General features: G+C 43.7%; 1 protein-coding gene across 4 annotated transcripts in view; it reads left to right on the forward strand.

The window, feature by feature from the left end:
• Positions 1 to 21,492, forward strand: part of strip2 (striatin interacting protein 2) — a 42,477-nt gene extending 20,985 nt beyond the window's left edge. For 3 of the 4 annotated variants that reach the window (XM_023968359.2, XM_023968350.2, XM_023968342.2), the window contains exons 6-22: positions 8,590 to 8,658; positions 10,551 to 10,657; positions 12,140 to 12,267; positions 12,598 to 12,786; positions 13,177 to 13,227; positions 14,054 to 14,286; positions 15,186 to 15,251; positions 15,380 to 15,443; positions 15,881 to 15,952; positions 16,369 to 16,443; positions 16,621 to 16,718; positions 16,902 to 17,028; positions 19,099 to 19,199; positions 19,470 to 19,536; positions 19,731 to 19,835; positions 20,030 to 20,234; positions 20,789 to 21,492. In XM_023968359.2, coding sequence (XP_023824127.1) covers positions 8,590 to 8,658; positions 10,551 to 10,657; positions 12,140 to 12,267; positions 12,598 to 12,786; positions 13,177 to 13,227; positions 14,054 to 14,286; positions 15,186 to 15,251; positions 15,380 to 15,443; positions 15,881 to 15,952; positions 16,369 to 16,443; positions 16,621 to 16,718; positions 16,902 to 17,028; positions 19,099 to 19,199; positions 19,470 to 19,536; positions 19,731 to 19,835; positions 20,030 to 20,234; positions 20,789 to 21,042 — 2,011 coding nt within the window. In that variant the 3' untranslated portion in view covers positions 21,043 to 21,492. The remainder of the gene's footprint in view (positions 1 to 8,589; positions 8,659 to 10,550; positions 10,658 to 12,139; positions 12,268 to 12,597; positions 12,787 to 13,176; positions 13,228 to 14,053; positions 14,287 to 15,185; positions 15,252 to 15,379; positions 15,444 to 15,880; positions 15,953 to 16,368; positions 16,444 to 16,620; positions 16,719 to 16,901; positions 17,029 to 19,098; positions 19,200 to 19,469; positions 19,537 to 19,730; positions 19,836 to 20,029; positions 20,235 to 20,788) is intronic. The other variant, XM_023968368.2, reaches the window with a different exon arrangement.
• Positions 21,493 to 25,836: the final 4,344 nt, after the last annotated feature.

Genomic DNA, 25,836 nt, shown 5'->3' on the forward strand with positions numbered 1-25,836 from the left:
ATGGTTAATAATATCAAACGCTGCACTGAAATCTAACAGCTCCCACAATCTTATTATTATCAATTTCTTTCAACCAATCAGAGTAATTTGTGTCAGTGCAGTACATGTTGAGTGCCCTTTCTATAAGCATGCTGAAAGTCTGTTAATTTCTCTAGGATAGGTGGGACGGTAGCTTCCCACTTGGCCAAAATCCAGAAAAAATGTAGTGCCGCCAAATTCAAATATATTACTGTAAAAATCAATCTTTCATGAAATCACACATGAAAGACATTAAATTAAAGCTACACAATGTTGTGAATCCAGCAACATGTTCTGAATTATCAAAAGAAAAAAATTAAAAAAGAAAAAGAAACAAGAAAGTGAAAAAAAAAAAAATAAAAAAAATGTGGATGATCTTGTTCCTGTAGTGTTTGTAAACACCCTGGTAGGTTGATTAATAACCTGAACCAGATTACAGGCACTGGTTACAGTAAGAAGCTTCCTCTTGAGCGGACAGCTTGATGAAAAACAGTCAATATTCAGGTCCCCAAGAAAGTAGACCTCTCTGTTTATATCACATCAAGCATTTCACATATATTATTTAGATACTGACTTTTAGCAGTTGGTTGCCTATAGCAACACCCCAAAAGAAAATGCTTTAGATGTGCCAAGTGAACCTGCAACCACAACACTTCAATATCACTTGACATAAGATATCCTCTAAGCATTACAGGGATATGGCTCTGAATATATACAGCAACTCCTCCCCATAAGCATTTCTGTCTCTTCTATAAATGTTATATCCTTGTATTGCTACTGATGTATCATCCAATGAATTATCTAAGTCAGTCTCAGAAATGGCTAATATATGTGTCACGAGAATTTTCAATCCCAATGATGATAACTAAACAATMATTTAATCTTTGACCAATTCCCCAAGGTTTGTAAGACCCTGGGTTTAATAATAATTAGGCAAAGTCTCAGATTCTGCAAAAGGTACATTCTTTATTCAGAGAGTACTCTGAAGTCAAAAATGCAAACACAGTCATTTTATAACTCTCACCCCCACCTACATACACACACACACACACACACACACACACACAGAGTTTATCACTTTTCTACCAGCCTGGCAGTTTCTAGCCGTTCCTCTCCTCGCTAGATTAGAGGGGCCTTGGAAGGGCCCTCTTTCCTGTTGTCTGTTTGCAGAGTTACAACCARGTCATGTGTAGTTCAATTGTCCTTTGTTTTCTCAACCATACATTTCTCACCCTTAACTTGTCTCACACACACATTATTGAATTATAGTCTTATAATTCTAATACATTTCACACCRTTAAATACGTTTCAGGGTGGAATTCTTTAGTCATTACTTTAAACATATACATTCCTTTATCAATATGAATGTTATCTGATGTTAGCAAGTTATTGATTTCATTAACCTTATTTCTAAGGCTACATATATTAATATGGGATTTTTTCAGCCCTTTCCTGGGTAGCTTGTCAGAGAAACATAATATTGAAAAGAGCAGACAAAGCAAGAGAAAAAATATATATTTTCAACAGTCTGTTAATAAATTGGTGTGTGTGTGTGTGCTGCGGGGTTGAGGCTACAAACCCATAGGCTTGGCTCTCTCATCCCTTCCAGGATTATAATAGCTGATCGGTTAGGTGGAATATTGGTTAGAGGCTAAGATTTGATTGGGGWGCAGGTGTGTGTGTGCGTGCGTGTGCAGRGCATCTCCTCTGAGAAGTGGAAAGCAGCCACAGAAATGAACATCTATTTTTTATTATTATACTGGTGGGAGTGACTAGGGGTGGTGGGAGGTGGTACAGGCCATGGTCTATGTGTGTGTTCTGCTTCTTCTGTTGGGTATTTCTGTCCGTCCCCTGGCTCCTCTTTAATGAAAGAGTCACCGCCAAGCCAGGCTAATCCCTGCTAAGTGTTGCTGAGGGACCCTGGATAGTGTGGAATTAAACACACATGGACACAAACAGTTGAAGTCGGAAGTTTACATACACTTAGGTTGGAGTCATTAAAACTCWTTTTTCAACCACTCCACAAATGTTTAGTTAACTAACTAAAGGTTTGGAAGGTCGGTTAGGACATCTACTTTGTGCATGACACAAGTCATTTTTCCAACAATTGTTTACAGACAGATTATTTCACTTATAATTCACCTTATCCACAATTCCAGTGGGCCAAAAGTTTACATACACTAGTTGACGTGCCTTTAAACAGCTTTGGAAATTCCAGAAAGGATGTCATGGCTTTAGAAGCTTCTGATGGCTAAGTGACATCATTTGATCAATTGGAGGTACCTGTGGATGTATTTCAAGGCCTACCCTCAAACTCAATGCCTCTTTGCTTGATGTCATGGGAAAATCAAAAGAATCAGCCAAGACCTCAGAAAATTAAATGTAGACCTCCACAAGTCTAGTTCATCCTTGGGAGCAATTTCCAAACGCTCTGAAGTACCACGTTCATTGTACAAACAATAGTACGCAAGTAAAACACCATGGACCACGCGCGCCATTCATACCGCTCAGAAAGGAGACGCGTTCTGTCTCCTAGAGATGAACGTACTTTGTGCGAAAAAGTGCAAATATTCCCCAGAACAACAGCAAAGGACCTTGTGAAGATGCTGTAGGAAACCGGGTACAAAGTATCTATATCCACTGATAAACGAGTCCTATATCGACATAACCTGAAAGGCGCTCACCAAGGAAGAGACACTGCTCCAAACAGCCATAAAACAGCCAGACTACTGTGCAACTGCACATGGGACAAGATCTTACTTTTGGAGAAATGTCCTCTGTCTGATGAACAAAAAAATAACTGTTTGGCCATAATGACCATCGTTATGTTTGGAGGAAAAAGGGGGATGCTTGCAAGCCGAAGAACACCATTCCAACCGTGAAACACGGGGGTAGCAGCATCATGTTGTGGGGTGCTTTGGCTGCAGGAGGACTGGTGCACTTCACAACATAGATGGCATCATGAGGATGGAAAATTTGTGGATATATTGAAGCCAACATCAAGACATCAGTCAGGAAGTTAAAGCTTGGTCGCAAATGGGTCTTCCAAATGGACAAGCATACTTCCAAAGTTGTGGCAAAATGCTTAAGGTTAACAAAGTCAAGGTATTGGAGTGGCCGTCACAAGCCCTGACCTCAATCCTATGGAACATTTGTGGGCAGAACTGAAAAAGCGTGTGCGAGCAAGAAGGCCTACAAACCTGACTCCGTTACACCAGCTCTGTCAGGAGGAATGGGCCAAAATTCATCCAACTTATTGTGGAAGCTTGTGGAAGGCTACCCAAAACGTTTTAACCAAGTTAAACAATTTATAGCAATGCTACCAAATATTAATTGAGTGTATGTAAACCTCTGACCCACTGGGAATATATGAGAAGAAATAAACAGCTGAAATAAATTAATTTCTACTCTGCTATTATTCTGACATTTCACATTCTTAAAATAAAGTGGTGTTCCTAACTGACCTAAGACAGGGAATGTTTACTAGGATTAAATGTCAGGAATTGTGAAAAACTGAGTTTAAATGTATTTGGCTAAGGTGTATGTTAACTTCCGACTTCAACTGTACATGCACACGCACATTCACAGACAGGCAGAGAGACACACACACACACACACACACACACCAACACACACATTCACCAGAAATGTTAATTCATGAATACACCATTCTCTCTTTCTTTTCCTTTCTACCTCCCACTTCCATCCCTCTTCGCCTCAGCGTAGGATATGAGGCACCTGCTGGCTCTTAGTGAGGGGGATAAGAGCAGAGAGAACAGGGTGAGAGCAGAGAGGAAGAGACAGATCACCGGCCTCTGATTCACACTTCAAACAGCTCATTGGCGAGGCGGCAAAGCCTTCAAGGCTTTTGTTTCCTTCCTTTAGTCTTTGTGCTCCTCTGTCTGCTCCTGCCGCCTCTAGTCTTGGTCTCTTATCAACCTCTGATTCTACGGCTTAGCCTTAGCAGGCAAGCAGCCGCCTCCTATTATTTCGTAGCACCTGTTTATCCTGCCTTCATTCTCAGTTGTGATAATGCTGTGTTTTCACTTCAAATTAAATAGAATTAGTCACATGCATCGTAAACAACAGGTATGGACTAACAGTTGATTGATTACTTACAGGCCCTTCCAAACAACGCAGAGAGAATTTTTTGGGGAGAAATAATCGGAAAGTAAAACGCATAATAATAAAAGTAATGAGCAACGATAAYGTGGCTATATACAAGGGGTACCAGTACCAAGTCGATGTGCAGGGGTCCGAGGTAATTGAGGTAGATATGTACATATAACTAGGAATWAAGTGACAGACAGTAGCAGCAGCGTATGTGGTGAGTCAGAAAAATATATGCAAAAAGGGTCAATGCAGATAGTTCAGGTAGCTATTTGGTTAACTATTTAGCCGTGTTATGGCTTGGGGGCAGAAGCTGTTCATGGTCCTGTTGGTTCCAGACTTGGTGCATATATACCCCTTGCCATGCGGTAGCAGAGAGAACAGTATATGACTTGGGTGGCTGGAGTCTTTGCCAATTTTTAGGGCCTTCCTCTGACACCGCCTGGTATAGAGGTCCTGGATGGCCGGGAGCTTGCCCGTGATATACTGGGCCGTACGCACTACTCTCTGTAGCGCCTTGCGGTCGGATGCCAAGCAGTTGCCATACCAAGTGGTGATGCRGCCAGTCAAGATGCTCTCAGTGGTGAAGCTGTATAACTTTTTCAGGATCTGAGGGCCCATGCCAAATCTTTTAAGCCTCCTGAGAGGGAAGAGGTGTTGYCGTGCCCTCTTCACGACTGTGTTGGTGTGTTTGGACCGTGATAGATCCTTAGTGATGTGGACACTGAGGAACTTGAAGCTCTTGATCTGCTCCACTACAGCCCTGTCGATGTGAATGGGGGAGTACTCGGTCCTCCATTTCCTGCAGTCCCCGATCAGCTCCTTTTGTCTTGCTGATGTTGAGGGAGAGATTGTTGTCCTGACATCACACTGCCAGGTCTCTGACCTCCCCCCTATAGGCTGTCTCATCGTCGTTGGTGATGTCGTTGGCAAACTTAATGATGTTAGCATTTTGAGCGGCCACACAGTCGTGGGTGAACAAGGAGTACAGGAGGGGACTAAACATTCACCCCTGAGGGGCCCCTGTTTTGAGGGTCAGCTGTTGCCTACCCTCACCACCTGGAAGCGTCCCATCAGGAAGTCCAGGATCCAGTTGCAAAGGGAGGTGTTCAGTTCCATTGTCCTTAGCTTAGTGGTGATCGGTCCCGTGTGGCTCAGTTGGTAAAGCATGGCGCTTGCAACACCAGGGTTGTGGGTTCGAATCCCATGGGGGACCAGTACGAAAAATATGAAAACGTATGCACTCACTACTGGTCGCTTTGGATAAGAGCGTCTGCTAAATTACTGAAATGTAAAAAATTATGAGTTTGGAGGGCACTATGGTGTTGAACACTGAGATGTAGTCAATGAACCGCATTCTCACGTAGGTGTTCCTTTTGTCCTAGTGGGAAAGGGCAGTGTGGAGTGCAATAGAGATTGCAGGGTGTCTGGGATGATGGTGTTGTGAGCCATGACCAGCCTTTCAAAGCATTTCACGGCTGCAGAGTGCTACGAGGCGATAGTCATTTAGACAGGTTACCTTGGCGTTCTTGGGCACAGGAACTATGGTGGTCTGCTTAAAGCATGTAGGTATTACAGACTGGGTCAGGAAGAAGTTTAAAATGTCAGTGAAGACACTTGCCAGCTGGTCAGCGCATGCTCAGAGTACGTGTCCTGGTAATCTGTCTGGCCCTGTGGCCTTGTGAATSTTAACCTGTCGGACTAGTAACCGAAAGGTTGCAAGTTCAAATCCCCGATCTGACAAGGTACAAATCTGTCGTTCTACCCCTGAACAGGCAGTTAACCCACTAGGCCGTCATTGAAAATAAGAATTTGTTCTTAACTGACTTGCCTAGTTAAATAAAGGTTTAAAAAATAAGGTCTTACTCACATCAGCTATGGAGAGGGTGATCACACAGTCGTCAGGAACAGCTGGTGCTCTCACATRTKTYWGTGTTGCTTCAAGGTGAGCATATAAGGCATTTAGCTTGTCTGGTAGTCTCGCGTCACTGGGCAGCTCGCGGCTGGGTTTCCCTTTCTAATCTGTGATAGTTTGCAAGCACTGCCACATCCGACGAACGTCAGAGCCGGTGTAATAGGATTCGGTCTTAGTCCTGTATTGACACTTTGCCTGTTTGATTGTTCGTTGGAGGCCGTAACGGGATTTCTTATAACCGTCTGGGTTAGTGTCCCGCTCCTTGAAAGTGTCAGCTCTAGCCTTTAGCTCAGTGCGGATGTTGCCTGTAAACCATGGCTTCTGGTTGGGATATGTACGTACCGTCACTGTGGGGACGACGTCGTCAATGCACTTATTAATGAAGCCGGTGGCTGATGTGATGAACTCTGAAAATGCCATCGGATGAGTCCCAGAACAAATTCCAGTCTGTGCTAGTGAAACAGTTCTGTAGCTTAGCATTTGCTTCATCGGACCACTTCCGTCACTGGTACTTCCTGTTTTGAGTTTTTGCTTGTAAGCAGGAATCAGGAGGATAGAGTTATGGTCAGATTTGCTAAATGGAGGGTGAGGGAGAGCTGTGTGTGGAGTAAAGGTGATCTAGTTTTTTTTCTCCTCTAGTTGCACAGTTGACATGCTGGTAAAAATGGATTTTGGTTTTCCTGCGTTAAGATCACCGGTCACTAGGAGCGCCGCCTCTGGATGAGCGTTTACTTGTTGACTTATGGMYSTATACAGCTCATTGAGTGCGGTTTTAGTGCCAGCRTCGGTTTGTGGTGGTAAATAGACATCGACGAAAAATACAGGTGAAAACTCTCTTGGTAAATAGTATGGTCTACAGTTTATCACGAGGTATTCTAATTCAGATGAGCAGAACCTCGAGACTTCCTTTAATATTAGACGTTGTTGTTAACAAAGAGACACACGTCACCTCACTTGCGCTTACCCGATGTTGCCATTCTGTCCTGCTGATGCATAGAAAAGGCACATGGATTGAATCACTTTATCAAGGGGAAAACATTGGAACCGTTTCAAGTTTTTATCACAGTATCCTTAACATGCACATATTATCTTTTAGATCATCTTAGGAACTCATGGCAGGTTGAATTACAGGTGCAGATATCAGAGGAGAGCTGGGGGAACATATGGAGAACACTATATTAAGGCACTGCATGTAACCGAACAAGGGTTACAATGTAGTTTCAATTCAAAGTACTACATCGTTTTTTTTWATGAGCCCTGATAAACTTAATAAAATGAAAAAAAGGAATAGCAGCTACGTGTTGGAGGCAGTGTGGACAAATAGGTACTTTATGACATATATTTWGTCAATGTCTGAAAATYCAGTMTTTTTGGTCTGAAATTCTCCATGTTATWCAGGACATCACAGGTAWTATTATTCAACCAGACCCAYGTCATCTCCTTCTAGGTATTGTTCCTGTGGATACACTCCAATCCTCTCCACTTAAATTGATAGATCATCCTTTTAGCAGCAGCAGAGAAATGTGTAACAAAATGCTGTAAAAATGAACATGCACCCTCAAAAGATATGTGGTCAGGTCTATGCGGGGAACTTGCTGACATGGAGATAATTACATCAGTCTTGCTACATAGACAGCGTAGGTATAAAGGCGTCTGATCAGAGTTCCTGACATATCCTACGGGTCTTATTCTGTCATTTCTGGACTTTTTGTTTGTTTCTGTTGTTTTTGTGTGACTTAATCCAAATTGTATACTTATTCAGACTCTTGAAATATTTGCTCTATACAGCCAAAATGTACCCTTAACATGTGAATGTAACTACGCTCCTTAGTAAAGGCAGCAAAGATACGTTGTGTATGTATGGTACATTTTCTCTATGTGCTCTTGAATAAAAAATTTATGTAAAAAAAGAAAAAGAAAAGACACCTAGATTTATGTCATCCTTGTTCAGCCAAGTTTCCGAGAAACATCTTACAATTCTTCACGTCCCGTTGTTCGCCAGCGATTGTACATTCACCAATAGAATCAAATCAAAGTTTATTTGTCACGTGCGCTGAATACAACAGGTGTAGACCTTACAGTGAAATGCTTACTTACAGGCTCTAACCAATAGTGCAAAAAAGGTATTAGGTGAACAGAGGGTAGAGCCGGTTTATCAGGGTGCCGGCACATCTGCTTCTTTATCGCAGTCTCTTTCTCTTCCCGAGTGTCGGGGATAAGGGCCTGGTCTGGGGTGAGCAGTATGTCATGAGCCGCCGACTCGTTGAARTAGGAATCTTCATCCAAATCGAGGTTACTGATCGCTGTTCTGATGTCCGGAAGCTCTTTTCGGTCAACAAATAAGATCAGTGTATAAAACGTCCGCTATACGTTCCATCGACATTCTAGTCTTTGTCACTGCAGTTATAGGAAATGAGAACTTCCTGACCCCATGACCTGACCATGTCCTAGACATAAGCGATGTCTCTAGTCTGTTGTGTTTAGCTGTGGTGTGGTATGATTTGTACTGTGTGTATGCTAAACTGCTTCTGTGTTCTCCTCTGCAGTAACAACCAAGCCTGCAGCAGCGCAGTGAGGAAACCTGCCATCTCTCTGGCGGACAGCACAGAACTCAGGTGAGCATCCTTCTACCGCACTGATTTTTACAGCAGTCCCCCAATCAGCCAAGCCAAGGTCTTCAGCAACCACTTGACACGTCAACCCCCCCCAGCCCAGTCCCAAGTACCAGTTCAGCCCAGACTCTAAAGTACCAGTGTACCACTGTCAATCCCTCACTGACTTCCATAGACTGATAATTACCTGTTCCTCCCATCCCACCTCTACCACTCTGTCTAGGCAGTTCTATATGTGCCTCCCCCAGTAATGATCTGCTATGAGAGCAGATCTGTCCTAATATCAATCAATCAATCAAATGTATTTATAAAGCCTTTTTTACATCAGTAGATGTCACAAAGTGCTATACAGAAACCYAGCCTAAAACCCCAAAYAGCAAGCAATGCAGAAGTAGAAGCACGGTGGCTAGGAAAACCCCCTAGAAAGGCAGGAACCTAGGAAGAAACCTAGAGAGGAACCAGGCTCTGAGGGGTGGCCAGTCCTCTTCTGGCTGTGCCTGGTGGAGATTATAAGAGTGCATGGCCATTTTAAGGCCAGATTGCTCTTCAAGATGTTCAAACATTCATAGATTACCAGCAGGGTATAATAATAATCAGTGGTTGTAGAGGATTCAACAGGTCAGTACCTCAAGAGTGTCAGTTGGCTTTTCATAGCAGAGCATTCAGAGGTCAAGACAGCAGGTGCGGTAGATAGAAAGAGAGTCAAAAACAGCAGGTCCGGGACAAGGTAGCACATCCGGTGAACAGGTCAGGGTTCCCTAGCCACAGGCAGAACAGTTGAAACTGGAGCAGCAGCACGAGCAGGTGGACTGGGGACAGCCAGGAGTCAAGAGGCCAGGTTGTCCTGAGGCAAGATCCTAGGGCTCAGGTCCTCCGGGAGAGGAGGGAGAGAGAGAATTAGAGGGAGCATACTTAAATGTATACAGKACATTTAAGTACATTTAAGTTCTCCACAGGATATTTAAGTTCTCCACAGGAGAATTATACCAGATATAACAGACTGACCCTAGCCCCCCGTACATAGACTATTTCAAGATAGATACTGGAGACTGAGACAGGTGGGTCGGGCGACACTGGCCCCRTCTGACGATACCCCTGGACAGGGCCAACCAGGCAGGATAAAACCCCATCCACTTTGACAAAGCACAGCCCCCACAACACTAGAGGGATATCAACAGACCACCAACTTACTACGCTGAGACAAGGCTGAGTATAGCCCACGAAGATCTCCTCTTGGGTCAGAGGCAGAGAATCCCAGTGGAGTCGGCCAGGCACATGCAGCAAGGGCGGTTCGTCGCTCCAGTACCTTTCTGTTGACCTTCACACCCCTGGGCCAGACTACACTCAATCATAGGACCGACTGAAGAGATGAGTCTTCAGTAATAACTTAAAGGTTGAGACTGAGWSTGCGTCTCTTACATGGATAGGCAGACTATTACATAAAAATTTTGCTATATAGGAGAATGCCCTGCCTCCAGCTCTTTGCTTAGAAATTCTAGGGACAATGAGGTGGGAAACCAAATAACACGTCCTAATAGCTTGTAGAAAATGGAGGCCATTATGGCTTGTTTTCCATCTAGATCAAGGCGTTAATGCACAGGACACTGCCTCGCTAATGTTGTATAATTACTGTCGTGTGATTTATGCTGATGCATTAGCTAGGCAAGTGCATGTGGAAAGGTGTGCAACAGTATTAAGTATGCGCACACACACATTTACAGATTCACGCATACAAACTACACATRGGCAGACATAATGTATGCACAAGCACACATAGTTATGTTTTTGGAGTGGAGAGCCGTTCTACCTTGGTAGCTTACAGACTATTTGTCTTRATGCATGYATGCATGCACACACCTGTTCATTCTGACCTCTGACCTCTTGTGTTCCACTAGGGTCTTGCTAAGCATCATGTACCTGATGGTGGAGACCATCCGTCTGCAGACAGAGGACGACAGGCCAGAGTGGAGAACTGCCAGAGAGGCCTTCAAGACTGAACTGGGTTTGTGTTTGTGCGTGTGTATTTGTGTGTGCAGTGTAAGACTTTTCTTTAATTTCAACAGTWAAACACTGTGAAATACACAGTAAAATACCTTAAATGGGTTTTACAGAATTAATTATGGTGCATTGTGGGTTAATGTTGTAAGCGGGGAAAGAGTCTCTGGCTCATTAACATACTGTATGTTAATGTGTGCCTTCTAAGAGGCTATATTTGTTGCACAGGTGAGTCAGAATGCTGTATCCCCCCCAGAATACAGTAATATACTGTATATAATGAATTCTACAAACCTTGTCCTGTWAATCTCCAGTAATTTACTGGCCAATTGCTGCCAGTAATTGACGGTAATTCAGAATACAGTACCATACTGTTTTCTTGGAGCGCCAAAAACCTTTTGACCACTAGTGGGTGCATGGTATTGTTGTGTCTTTTAAGAGGCTATATTTGTTGTGCCCTTTAGTGAGAATGCTGTACGAATTTAACTGATATGTGGTAGTGGTTCCCTAACAGTGAAATGTATATAGGGAACAGATCAGAGTTAGCCTGGCTGGCGTGACCCACGTGACTACATAGCTCGAGAACTGGTGTCTGCCAGACTAGATCAGAGTGGTAGCGGGTCTTAAACCTTTAATGGTTGAATATTTAACCATGTCCATTTGATTTGTTTTGCCCTGTAATCACGGACAGTTTGGAAGCCTTTGATTAGGCCTGTAGAAGTGCAAGTGATATAAAGCACCTAGTATTCATTAATATGCTGTAATATACAAATGCCTAGCAGCCAACCTTCTTGCTCCAATCCCTTGTAATTACAGTAAAATACTGCAATAATTACTTTGTTACAGTTTATTAGTCACCTTTACAGTATTGTACTGTGTTTAATTTCTTTGACATTATAGTCATTTACAGGAAGCTGGCATCAAGTTGGCCTGAATATCTCAGTAATGTATTGACACTATCCAGTAATAGTCAAATATATATCATAAGATATCTTGTTTAAATTACAATTATTTTGAAGACCAGTATCCTTTAACTACAACAATATTTTCAGTAAAGGTTACAGATACTTTTTACATGCTATGACTTTGATGAGCTTTTTTTCTCAACCTTGGTTGAGTGCACCGACAGTAAGTTGCTAATGTCAAGAGTGCCTGCTAAATGACCAAAATGTAAATGAAAACTTGCAAAGACCACTGGGTAATTACAGAAATATACTGTAATTGTAATTGGTACTGTAATTTAGATTACAGTAACTGACTTGGTACTGTAAATTAGATTACAGTAACATTTTTGGTACCATAAAATGGATTACAGTAGCTGTACTGTAAAAGAAAGTACAGTAACTTACTGGCCAATTGCTGCCAGTAAGTTACTGTAAATTATACAGGAAATGTTTTAGTGTGTGCACTGTGTGTGCACTGTATGTGTGCCATGTGTGTACTCTAGGTGCGTGCTGGCTGTTAACCCTTTCCTTTCCTCTAACCTCAGGTTCTCCTCTGTACAACGGAGAGCCATTTTCCCTGCTGCTCTTCACCATGGTGACCAAGTTCTGCAGTATGAACGCTCCACACTTTCCCATGAAGAAGGTCCTGCTGCTGCTCTGGAAGACCATCCTGGTCAGTAAGCCACAGCACAGACACCATCGCCTGGCCCTTTAGTAGGCTAGCCGCTTCGCAACAGAGATWTTTCATCCACCGTTATGTTGTCATCTATTGTACATTCAAAACACTTGTTAGAAGGATGTTAGAATGTTATAGTAGTGTCAGCCTAGACTAGTTCCACAGTGGAATTGACGGGGTTTGGAAAACGAGGTTTGCCAATGTCTGCATAGAGCTCTGTGAATGTGTGCTCATGTACATCTCTATGGCTTTCTGTGTCCATCTTTCTCTGTGTGTATGTGTCCATATCAAACTGTGTGTGTGTGTGTGTGTGTGTCTGTGTTACAGTTCACCATGGGGGGCTTCGAGGAGCTCCAGGAGATGAAGGTTCGAGGCAGAGAGAGGCTGAGCCTGCCCCCCCTACCTGAGGACAGCATCAAGGTGGTCCGGAGCATGAGAGCAGCCTCTCCTCCAGCCTCGGCAATGGAGCTCATAGAACAGCAACAGCAGGCCAAGAGAGGACGCCGCAGCCGCAGGGTACGTATCCTACCAAACATTATATTATGCGCATACTGTTCACGCACTGTCCCTGGCGCGTTTCACATACGCACACCTGTGCGTTGGACTCACACTCGACTGAATACACACCTGGTGTGCTCTAACAGTGAGCCTAACTGAACCCTGCGGTCACAGAGGGCACGGTGCGTGCGGCTAACAAGCATTGATTGCTCAGCCGGGCTATAGCAGTAGGAAATGTGAATAGGAACCATGTGCACACCATCCGTGTACTGTATTCCCCTGACAGTGGAGGGAATGACACGTTTGTTCTTTTAACTTTTTCCTCTAATCCCAACTGTGCTGTTTTTAGACTAGAGCTCTGACTTCACCAGGCTCTCAACCCCCCTCCTCTTCCGTGTGTCCCTGCAGAGTGCCTTTGTTGATAGCTTGGAAGGAGACAGTCCCTTTCCCAAGAAGCAGGTCTTTACCCACTTTCCCTCTGCATTTTCCCTGCCTTGGGCTGGTTCTTGCACCTTCTATGCCTCCACCTCTTTCGTCTCCTCTTCTTTCTCCTCTTCCTCTTATTCTTTCTCCTCTTCTTCCTCCATCTCCTCCTTGTCCTCCTCCTCTTCCTCCTTCTTTTTCTCCTCCTTCACTGCRTTCTGCACTGTATGGGTGGGTACAGAGGCAGGGCTGGCTGTGGTCATTGAGGTCGCATGACGGGAGCTTTCCTCTAGTCTCTACCTCCACTGAGTTGTTTAGCCGCCACAGTATCACTGTAGACAACAGTTCACTGCAGCTTCTTTCCCACCACAGAGCCAAATGGCTTGTTCTCCATGGGATACGGGTCATATCCTATGCTGGTCACACTGCTTCCGTCCCCTCTGTTGCTCTCCTCACCACCACACACCTAACGACTAGTTACTACCAGCACACCACCGTACGTTACATTGCACTGGCGTTTCGCTGCTGTTGACTGCCACCCCCTCTGCTTGATGCTTGTTGCATTGATGATGCCTCAGTCATTCATTAAAACTATAGAAGTGGCATGAGATTACTGGGTTTGTGTTGTATGACTGACATGGTTGTAAGTGGAATGTTTAACACTTGAATATGGAGTCGGGCCCAAACGTTCCTCTGTTTTTTTTTTTACTGGGAGTTTCTGTAACCTTTTGTCTTGGAGTGCAGCCTTACGGTTAGTAAATCTGAGTATTGCTTGTGGTTGAAGTGGGAAGCCAGGGCCTAACCCTGTGTGTGTGAGGGGACGGCCTCTTTTATGCCCCCTGCTGGTTGTTCTGGGTTCCAGCCCCTGGTAAAGCAGGACAGCCTAGACACGTACAACGAGCGAGACCCCTTTAAGAACGACGACGCACGAGACGAGGAGGAGGACGGCGAGGAAGCCGACAGTGGCATCGAGGGCGAGGTGGACCCCCTGGACCCTGATGTCATCATCCAGCCACCACCCCCACCGCCCCCGCTCAGACCCCCCACTGAGAGAGCGTCCCTCCCCAAGGGTCTGCCTTGGGCCCCCAAAGTCAGGTAAGACTGGGAGGCCCAGTTCCAAACAAACCTCTAGCCCCTCGCCATAACTCTTAACCCTTCTGTGTTTGCAAATCTGAAAGGATTGGATGGGTGTAATATAGCTGAAGCTCCCCAAACACCGTCAGAAGGCAGGGTGGATCACCTTATTGCTTACCTCAGATCTTCAAACTCAAGGGATAACATTAAAAATAAAAAGTTTAGACTGGGTTCTAGTTTTGTTATTCTACACACTCATGCTGCTGATAGTGCCCCCTCTGTTCAGGAGGACTCAAAGTAACCCACCTCAGTCACTCATACAGTAACAGCCTGGTCCCCTAGCTCCCCCTCGCAAGATGGCATCCGTCTACACAGCTGTGTGGATAAGACCAAGAGGGCAGAGGGAGACAGGGGAGGCAAGGAAAGGAAGGCCGCGAGCGACCCAGTCTTAACTCTTATCATCCTCTACTCATTATCTGTAAACTCATGCATTATTCACCCCAACAGGTGTGTGTGTGTGTGTGTGTGCGCGACCTTGAACCATAGCGTAGTGCTGGGATAATTTAGCACGAGGCGGAATTCCAGATCCCAATATCGTACAGAGGCAGCATCGAGCGTGACTGATGAGGCTTTAAGCATGAGATGCATCATCTGGTTAGCAGCCACATGTCTTTGATCAGTCTGTTTGGATAGTATCGCTACAAGCCCGGGAAGCCAGGTTAGGAAACACAGTAGGTCTAGTAGTGTGATCAGTGAGAAGGTGGACCTCAGACTGGGGGTTAGTGAGGGGCAGCAGGCTTCAGGTGATTTGAGATGCCTGACCAGCTCGTCTGTCTGTCTGTGTCTGTCTGTCTGTCTGTCTGTCTGTCTGTCTGTCTGTCTGTCTGTCTGTCTGTCTGTCTGTCTGTCTGTCTCGACAGAGAGAAAGACATCGAGCACTTCTTGGAGACCAGCAGGAACAAGTTCATCGGCTTCACTCTGGGAAAGTGAGTGTCAATATCACGGTGTTCTATCTGAAAGGCAGCACACTGCCACGTGTGGTCATAGTTAGTGCAGTGCCAGGGAATGTTCTCTCTCTGTTGCTGCGCTGAGTGGTGCTATGTTTGTTTTCTAGTGACACAGAGACACTAGTCGGTCTCCCTAGACCCATACACGAGAGTGTGAAGACTCTTAAACAGGTAAGAAGGAGAGAAATCAGTCTTATCATTTCTCCTCTATCCTCTCCCCCTCTCCTCTCAATCCCTCTCTCTCCACCAGGATCGAGTGTTAGAATTCAACACTTCATCGCCAGTGTATTTGACCAGCTAGTCAATATCCCTGGACATTTACGTCCCACTTAGAAATCAATTGTGTGTTTGAACTGACTGTGAAACACCGTTTACACTGAGGAATGCCCTTCTGTGTGTCAATCTGTGAAGTCTAATTAACGCCCGTTAAAAGCCTCTTCTGTTTACACAAGTGATAGTCAGAAATACTATAGTATATCGCCATGGTGATGTCTCATTGAAAAAGTGTGAAGTGGAATAGAATGTATTGTGGTAATGAAGTGCTTTGCGCTGATTCTCATAGTGCTTTATATCGTGTTGTGGTGGCGTAACTCATCATTTCCCTCCAGCACAAATATGTCTCTATTGCYGAGATGCAGATCAAGAGGGAAGAGGAGCTTCAACAGTGCCCCATGACCCTGGTCAGTGACGCCTCTTACTGTTTACTTTGAAATTACAGGAACTCCTCTCTTTGAATGAGTTTAACGCTAGGCTAAAACAAAACTGGACAATGAAGTTGGGGGGCTGTCAATGTTTTGACTCCTAGTTGCACCACACCTCCCCAAAGCATCATGTCTGCTCAATGTCTACATTTTATATTTTTAAACTGTATTGCTTAGTTTTTTTTTAATGCTGTAAATGTGTCTTTGCAATGAAACGTTTTGTTTCTATTTTGGCCAGGTCTCTCTTGAAAAATWGATTTTTTWAATCCCARTGAGACTAACCTGGTCAAATAAAAATATGATCCTTCGTTTTCTAAGTGTTGGAACAGGGCTTTGTGAGTGGAAACAAGATGACTATATGTGTAACTCATATTGTGTGGTGTTGTGTTGGTCAGGGGGAAGAGGATGTGGATGAGACGCCCACAGAGATCCTGTATCTGGGAATGCTTCCTAACCTGTCTCAGTATGTGGTGAGGACATCTGCCATTATATTCTGCTCCAACAAGACACTTCACATGGCATCATCTTCCTTTGCATCTTGAAAATCATGCCTGCACTGTAGATTTTTACTAAGTATTTGCTGTCTAGACCTGTCATGTTTCAGAGCYGAGAGGTTGAAAGCTAAAACCCACATTGTATTTTATCAGATTGCCCTTCTGAAGCTGCTGCTGGCTGCAGCACCTACCTCCAAAACCAAGACGGACTCCATCAATATACTGGCTGATGTGCTGCCAGAGGAGATGCCGTATGTGGAATAACCTTGTGCCTCTCCTTGTTCCCTCATAGTCCTCTTTTCTGTTCAGGCTTAAGTTGGAAATTAATTTAGTTTGTTCAGAAATAAAGTCAATGAATATAGATTTGTCATGTCAAGGGAAGTTGTTGCTATGAATCACATAAAAGGTGTGTGTGTGTGTGTGTGTGATGGCAGGATCACGGTCCTCCAGAGCATGAAGCTGGGTATTGACGTGAACAGACACAAGGAGATCATTGTCAAGGCCATCTCTGCACTTCTGCTGCTGCTGCTCAAGCACCTGAAACTCAATCACATTTACCAAGTAAGCTACCTACTACCACTATCTGTCTTTCTTTCTCTCTACCTCTGTCTTTCTTTCTCTGTTTCCCACCTTTCCACCCTCACGCATCAGGTCGGCCTCTATCTCTTGCTCTCTATCCCTTCCTCTCTCCCCCTCTCCCCCTCTCCTCCACCCCTTCAGGTCTGCCGCTGCTCTCATATCTCTTCCAGTGGTGTAGTGGAGGGCGAACTCAAATAAACGCAGTTGAACTATTTTTGCAGAAAAATGCATTGAAAGTATAGAAAGCATGACTTTTTTCACCACAACCCGGCGATCAGTTTACCCAACAATTTTTTTGAACCCCTACATCACTGGTCTCTTCCCCCCCACTCCTTTCACACCCTCACACACTAGGTCAGCCTCCACTCTCTCTCTTCTCCCAGCCCTCCACATTCACCACCACATTTCTCTCTTTTTATCTCTTTATCTCCTCTCCCTGCCCCCACCCCTTTGGCTCCTGGCAGCCTGTAGACAGATCCTGCACTGGAATGATAGGCACACAGTCAAAGGTTCATACGTCTCCCCGCACRAAGAGAAGRCGATGGATAGAGGGAGGCARAATAGAGAGAGGAGAAATACCATCMGACAAGAAATGGGCACATAGCAGCACCAYCCATCTTCCAAAATGCAAAGCTGAGCYCCCTCCAAAATCTGCTCTTGTAAAGGATTATAATTCCGATTTCTGGGGGGATTAGCTTCATTTATCGTCCTCCTGCTACTGCKTCTCCCTGAGATGAGCGAGTGTGTCTCTCTTCAGCACACAAAATCATGCTCCTTAAAAAAGGGATTGGTTCAATATTTACTGTTTGGCACGCCACCACTAGTGATAGGTAGTGAATCCTCTTCACAGAGAAATGGAGCATCTGCTCTTTTGAGAATAGTGTGCTTATACCTGGCTGCATCCCATACCTTGCAGCAGGTCAGGACTATTCTGTCAAATCCTAAATGAAAAAGGAGCTAGTTCCCCATTTTTAAAAGGATGATAGATGAAACATAGCTGGATTTAAAATTATAGTAGCGCCATCTACTGCCCAAAGATTATTACATTCACTCTTATTTCCCACTACCAACTGTCAAAATGAAGCTTGTTACAAAGACGTACTAATGCAACTGCAGAACCCAGCTGAGTGAAAGGGTTTGAGTCTGCCTATGGCTCCTATCCTGCTGGCTCTTAGACAGCCATGGCGCAGAGCTGAGTAACTCTAAGGAGAGCAGATTGGCTAAATCCTCTTATTGGAACCGCCGTCGTATTTTATTTTTTCAACAAATTTTAAACACATAATTTTTTCACTTTTTCGCTTCACCAATTTGGACTGTTTTGTGTCTGTCCATTGCATGAAGTCCAAGTGGGAATCCATTTAAATTACAGGTTGTGATGCAACAAAATAGGAAAAACGTCAAGGGGGATGAATAATTTTGCAAGGCACTGTACCTACCTGGTGGGATTTGTTGAACAGGAGAGAAGGACAGACTGAGGTAAAGTAATCCTTCTAACCCCCCCCCCCCTTAAAAGAGTTAGATGCACTATTGTAAAGTGGTTGTTCCACTGGATATCATAAGGTGAATGCACCAATTTGTAAGTCGCTCTGGATAAGAGCGTCTGCTAAATGACTTAAATGTAAATGTAAATGTGAGAATGTAGAGGGGTTGTCATTTCAGAGTGTCTTTTACACCCCAGGATTCGGACGATAGAATGCTTTGAATTCATATGCATACAGCAATAATAGTAGCTGTGCTAATAAAATGTGGTCTTGAACATTCTTTTGATGATGGTAAACGAGTCCATAGAATGTATAAAAGAGGAGAAATCGGTCTATGCCTGAACTCCGCAGGCTGCTCATAAAAGATAGAAAGACTGGGGGGTTGGAGGATTTATCTTTTATTATTTAATAGCTATGCATTTTTCCTTATTAGGAATTAAAGGGCTATCATGACTTAGTGCTTTATCTGGTCCTCCATGGTGATTTTGCAGTGACCTTGTTTTCTCTCTCTCTCGCTCTCGCGCTCTCTCTCGCGCTCTCTCGCTCTCTCGCTCTCTCGCTCTCTCCTCAGTTTGAGATTGTCTCTCAACACCTGGTGTTTGCTAACTGCATCCCACTCATCCTCAAGTTCTTCAACCAGAACATCCTGTCTTACATCAGTGCCAAAAACAGGTAGGACTCGCTGACTACATCTGACAACCACTTAGTTTCTGCCACAGTGCCAGAGGTACATCTGCACCCACACAAAGGCATGGCTTCCGTCTGCCAGGTATTTGTTTCCTGCTCCTAGAAGACACAGGGGTGGAGGTGCCAAAACACAGGGGGTTCAGGTGTGGATGGTAAATGTGTCTCTCACCTCAAATGACAGGTGTAACACCACTGTTGACAGAAAGATGGGCTGTAATAATCTCGTGTGTGATTCTCTGTTGGCTYTCATTGTAGTATATGTGTGCTGGACTTCCCTCACTGTGTGGTCCACGAGATGCCTGAGCTCACGGCTGAGAGCTTGGTGAGTCCAGATCACAAACCCATGTGTTTACATCAGACTGTTCAAATGTTAAAGACCTGGCTATGGGTTTATCTGTTGGCTGCGATTAGACACTGGCCGTGTCCGGCTACCCGTCCTGAATAGTAGGCCGTTATAAATGTGTTCTTTGTGKGCGTTTCAATTCTCCTAACCCTTTCTTTTCCTGTGATTTGTAGGAAGCCGGAGACCGTAATCAGTTCTGCTGGCGTAATCTCTTCTCCTGCATCAACCTGCTGAGGATCCTCAACAAGCTGACTAAGTGGAAACACTCCAGGACCATGGTGAGAGAGACCAGGTGTTGCCTCTCTCTATGATCATATGTCCCTTATTCAGTGCCCACTTGTAGAACCGATCAGATCCTTTCAGATCTACAAGAGTGCCTAGGTGGTACAGGCTAGCGGACAGTTTGGAATTCAAAGACCTGTGTCGGGACACTTTTGAGATCCACTGTGTCCTCTTCCACCTCCTCTCTCAGATGCTGGTGGTGTTCAAGTCTGCTCCCATCCTGAAGAGGGCGCTGAAGGTCAAACAGGCCATGATGCAGCTGTATGTCCTCAAGCTGCTCAAGATCCAGACCAAGTACCTRGGCCGCCAGTGGAGGAAGAGCAACATGAAGACCATGTCAGCCATCTACCAGAAAGTACGACACAGGCTCAATGACGACTGGGCCTATGGCAACGGTAAGATGCAATTAAACTTTTGAACGCATACCTGAAGTCAACTCTTAATTCACTGGTGTGTAGGAGATGTGAAAGCTATGCAACGAATCAGAATGTGATGATGAATGTGAATGTAATGATGTAGGTACATACAATATGCCTTTGATTAGGATCTTCGTAACTGAAGTCCAATCACCCAACTACTGTAAGATAGCCGGTATCTAGGCCGGTATCTGCTGCCATAGTAACCAAACCAGGAGCCAGTTAGGGGTGAGAGGCCCTCAGAGAAAAAGAGACGACTGTCTGTCATCACATGTCTCAGGTTCTATTCTCAATGGACCAGATAGACTGAGAGAGATCCCTTGGTCCCTCTGCTGTAAATTGCAATCTCAGACTTGACTCTTTTCTCTGTATTGATTGATTATTGAGGTTTAACTGTCCTTTAACAACAGTATAACATGTGTATTCCAAACAGAACATCGACAGAGACAATGGAAAGGGTTATGTGGTGCTGTTCATCAAGTTAATAGACCTGCGAATAAAACTCTGCTGTTAATTGTTCTTTTGTCCTCCAGATATCGACGCGCGGCCGTGGGACTTCCAGGCGGAGGAGTGCGCCCTGAGGGAGAGCATCGAGAAGTTCAACAGCCGTCGCTACGACAAGAACCAGAACGGCGAGTTCGCCCCGGTGGACAACTGCCTGCAAAGTGTTCTGGGCCAGCGTGTTGAGCTGCCGGAGGACTTCCACTACAGCTATGAAATGTGGCTGGAGAGAGAGGTGTTTTCACAGCCTATCCAATGGGAAGGCCTACTACAACAGGCCCGGTGAGGGGGGAGGACACGCATACCAGGGACACAAGCCTACGACTACTGTGATCTTCATGTAAATATGTGGCAGAAATAGAACATCTCTTTGTAATCACCTGTATCCATGCAGAAATTGTACAGTAACGATATAGACAGTAATAATGATGTCATGGCAACTTGGCAGGAGCAGGCTCTTACAGTACAACTATGTGGAATACTGTCACTATTCTGTCAGTTACGACAACCAATCCAACCACTATGTCCAAACCACCAGTACATTTTTTTCTCACTCAATTTGGTTCGCTTCTGTGCTTTGTGGAATAATTAATTTTATATCCATGGCATGTCCTCTTTTGTTTAATGAAGATGTACATTTGAAGTACTGGCACTATGTTTAGTTTATGTTGTAATGTTTTACATGTGTMTTTATTTATGATCACAGCCATTATGTTTCAGTATGTAAATCTCATAGCTGCAGATGATGTTGTGGTTGATATTTCTAGACAAAAATGGCTATTTGTAAAGAAAGTACTGTGTATTAACAGGCTAAYGATTAAGTACCTTACTGTGATTGTTTTCAATTAAAATAGCAAAGAGCAATTTCTCAAGCAAGAATTTTGCCAGGACTGTCTGGAGTTGGTCTGAGTAGGGAGGGGGAAATTTGTGTGATTGGTAGACAGGTTTTGAACTAATTTACCCCTCCTGTGGATGTCACCAGGCAGACCAAAACTCCATCCTACCAAAACAGGAAGAAACAGCTGTTACATTTAAAGGGCATTATCATAATTTTCACAATTTCACCGTATTATTCCAACCTCAGTGTGGAAATATATATAAAACACAGGAAAATCACGTTTTTGGGAGAATTTAACAACATTTCCCCTTTTCTAGATTAATAGTATTTTAATTTGTGTAATCACAAACAAAATTTCTGTAAGTCATTGATCATCAACCAGATTCAGCTGCGGGATGATTTTTTTTCTTCTTCAGCGGATGGTCAGGGTGCCGAAACATAATTACAAATAATTTGTTGACATAAATTTTTTTTTTTTTAGTATTTTACAAAGATGATAAACTTGCTTACATTTGTATACGATCACATCTCTCTATTATGTGTGGGAATACTTGGCGAACAGATTTCCAAAATTAAAATCACTTGGAGCTGATTTCCTGGTGTTTTTAGAGTTTTTCATGTCTAACAATGAGAAGAAGAAAAAAGAACTTGGGGGTTGTCCAAATTCGGCCCACGGCCAGCAAGTGGGGGGGAACCATGCTGTTAGTAGTATGTGGTAGTTCATTTATGTTTATAAAGGTCTGTGAAGCCTTAGGCCAGATAGAGAGAAAATAAAGGATAAGGACACAGGCAAACTTGAGATGTCCTTGGTTGTATTATCTTTGTATTGAACAATGATTGTGTAACTGAATTGTGATTCTTTGTGGAAACTAAGTCTGCAGGGCTGCAGTTTTAGCTTTCATATTTAAAAGTGTATTCTGAAATTTGATACAATATTTCAAAATGTGACTTGTTAAAATTCTGTTTTTAGAACACAAATTCAAAATGTAGGGTGTTTCGGTAAATGCACCTACATTATTGTCTATTGAGTCAGCACAGTCTGGAGTACGTCTCAAAAGACATGTCAAGTTTATCCCACACAGGCAAAGAGAAAGTCATTTTGACCTTTTACTTCTGGGTTTTCTTGAATGCAAAAGATTTTAAAAAACAACTGCTTATCTTGAGGTTCTCAGGTTTTCAGTGTGTACAATAATTCTAAAGTTCAGGGTGTACAACTWTGGCTTCCTCCTCACTACCTATACAGTATGTAAGTATGAATGCAACTGGTGGACTTGCAATAACATGGTAATAACAATCGAAGCATTGAAAAGTAGTCTACACTTGGATTGGCACAAACAGTAACCTAACACAATGTGGATAATTTCTTTACACTTTTTGTTGCAGTTACAACTTTTTTTCAGAAACCCTAACCTCATGTGACAAAGTAATGAGTGCCAGTTTTGATTATGAATGAATGCCTTACTCCGAGCACCTCTCATTCAAAACAACGCAATCTCTTTTTCTACCTGAAATTGTACAATCACTGGAAATACTCTACAGTACATGTATGTTTGAGTTCTGGCACAGTTGGAGGAAGTGTTCCTAGATGTGTTTTGCAGTGTTTGGATATTTGTGTTTTTGTCAAAATTATAGGAGAGTGCAATAATAATATTGATTTTGTTCAGGGGTATCACTGTCCTGTACAGAGGCATTATTCTGTTGAAAGACATATCGGAAGTTGAAACTTGTAAGATAATTCTGTCCAATATATTCTGTATTTTCTAAATAAAGAGATCACTGGTTTTAATATGTATACATTTATTATGGAAAATGTTTATGAAGTCTACACTCTAGACTCCAGCCCTTTTTACAACCTATTCAGGATAGTGTTGTCTGATTTATGTGCGTTCCACACAAGGTTTCCGTGATCAGGTAGTGTGAGAATACGTGATGTTTTCCTGTCAGTGTTTTTTTAATCCCAAAGTTAAAAAGGTAAGCAAAATAGTTCCCCCCTTGGTATAGGTCTATTTATTGATTGTGAATAAGGAATGGTGTTTTTGTAATTTAATATTCATGATGCCAGGAGATAATCAGCAGATTACCATGGTGATGAAAACAAATAATTTGTGGGAGACAAAGGACATGTGATACAACAACTAACGTCATGCCCAGCAGCACAGAGGTCAGGGACAACCTTGTAAAAGTGGCTGCCTATTCAAACACCAAGAACAAGCCTAGTGTCTACAACAACAGGATACAAACACATGGGATGTCATCTCTGCCAGACTTTTACGGCGAAAGGTTGGTAAGCGTAACTATTTATATTACAATTCTAGGTTATTTCAATACTTGTGTGATTTCATTTGACATAAAAATAGCTTTCACTTGTTCACAAAAATGCAACTTGGTAAGGTTTGGGATGTGGGCATGCATCCTTTACTTGAAAAGTAAAAGTAACCTATTTGTGTGATGTCCCTGATGTTTCCAGGTTTCTTTGACACATTTTCAGGGAATGAACAATCTCGCAAATCATATAGGAGAGGAMTGTCCACACAATGGTGCAGTAACTTTGATGCAGTTGTTGCATACATTGATCACTGGTCAAGGGTACAGTGTAAAGCAAGTAGCCTAAAACATACTGCTTCACATGAACTTTCCATGTTATCTATAGTGATTATCAAATGGTTTGTCCAYAGCCTACACAATCAAGAAAAATCAACAGAATCCAAAAAGTCAAGGTCACATAGTGGCAGGCCTGCCAAAAAGGCTGAGTAGAAGGTCATCCAAGAAGAGATCAGTCAGTGCCAAAGACACCAAGTCAGAAGTGGACATTCTCAGTCCAGCAGCCATGCAGAATGTTTACTACATTTCACACAATGCAGTTGGCTGTCTGGAGATCCGAGGCTTTGGATGGCCTGAGTCAACAAAAAAGAAAATAGGAGGAATGAAGAGCAAGAAAACAAAAAGTGATTCTACCATAAACCTTGCCAAGACCAAAACAAACATTATAGTTTAGTACGGGCTCTATTCAATCCGCACGGCGGAAATCCAACTTTACAGCGTGATATAAATGTAAAGGCAATGTGCCCGATCAGTGGAGGCTGCTTGAGGGGAGTACAGCTCATAGTAATGGCCCGGAATGGATTAACACCATTCCAGCCAGTATGAGCCCTCAGCAGTCTCCACTGTTCCCGATTTAGCAGASACTGCATTCATGCTAAACACTGCTTATTTTGGCTAAATAGAAAATTACCTTTACATTGCAGAATCTGTAACACTTCAGCTTAACAGATTGAATAGAGCCCCAATTATAATGTAGATTTTAGTTGATMTTTTCTGTTCAAATTCAAAATATCACTTTGGTGACCTCTGGTGSATTGGTTGTTATTTACAGAGAAGAGGGGAACGAAAACATGGAACTATGTTGACCTCTGCYGGCATACCATACCCAGATGCTCTCAAGAAAAACATAGCTGTGACGGCGGGTGAAGAATGCTTCTCTGGATAATGGMGGTCAAGCATAAACATGGCAAGTTAGAATAACTGCCCTACAAAATAGGGCCTCGCGTGTGGCGCAGAGGTCTAAGGCCCTGCTAGCTGTGCCRCTAGAGAGCCTAGTTTGTGACCGGGAGACCCATTGGTYGGCGCACAATTGGCCCAGCCTCGTCCGGGTTAGGGGAGGGTTTGGCCGGCAGGGATGTTACTGTCCTATCGCGTACTAGCGACTCCTGTGGCAGGCCGCTAAGCACGCTGACACGGACGGCGAGTGTACGGTGCTTCCTACAACACATTGATGCGGCTGGCTTCTGGGTTAAGCGGGCGTTGTRTCAAGAAGCAGTGCGGCTTGTTTGGGTTGTGTTTGAGAGGACGCACGGCTCTCGACCTTCGCCTCTCCCGAGTCCGTACGGGAGTTGCAGCGATGGGACAGGACGGTAACTACCAATTGGATACTACGAAATTTGGGAGAAAAAAAGGGGTGAAAAAGGCCCTACAAAATAAATACATTTTACTGGATGGTGATGAAGTATTGGGTTAGTGTTGTCAAGCAAGGGACCTATCTTATGTGATGTAACACCTTTCAATTTGACACAGAACATTTACATATAAGTCATTTAGCTGACGCTCTTATCCAGAGCGACTTACAAATTGGAAAGTTCATACATATTCATCCTGGTCCCCCCGTGGGGAATGAACCCACAACACTGGCGTTGCAAGCGCCCAACGCCATGCTCTACCAACTGAGCCACACGGGACCACCAGAAC

Source organism: Salvelinus sp. IW2-2015, linkage group LG3 (assembly GCF_002910315.2).
Source record: "Salvelinus sp. IW2-2015 linkage group LG3, ASM291031v2, whole genome shotgun sequence".
Classification (NCBI taxonomy): Eukaryota; Metazoa; Chordata; class Actinopteri; order Salmoniformes; family Salmonidae; genus Salvelinus; species Salvelinus sp. IW2-2015.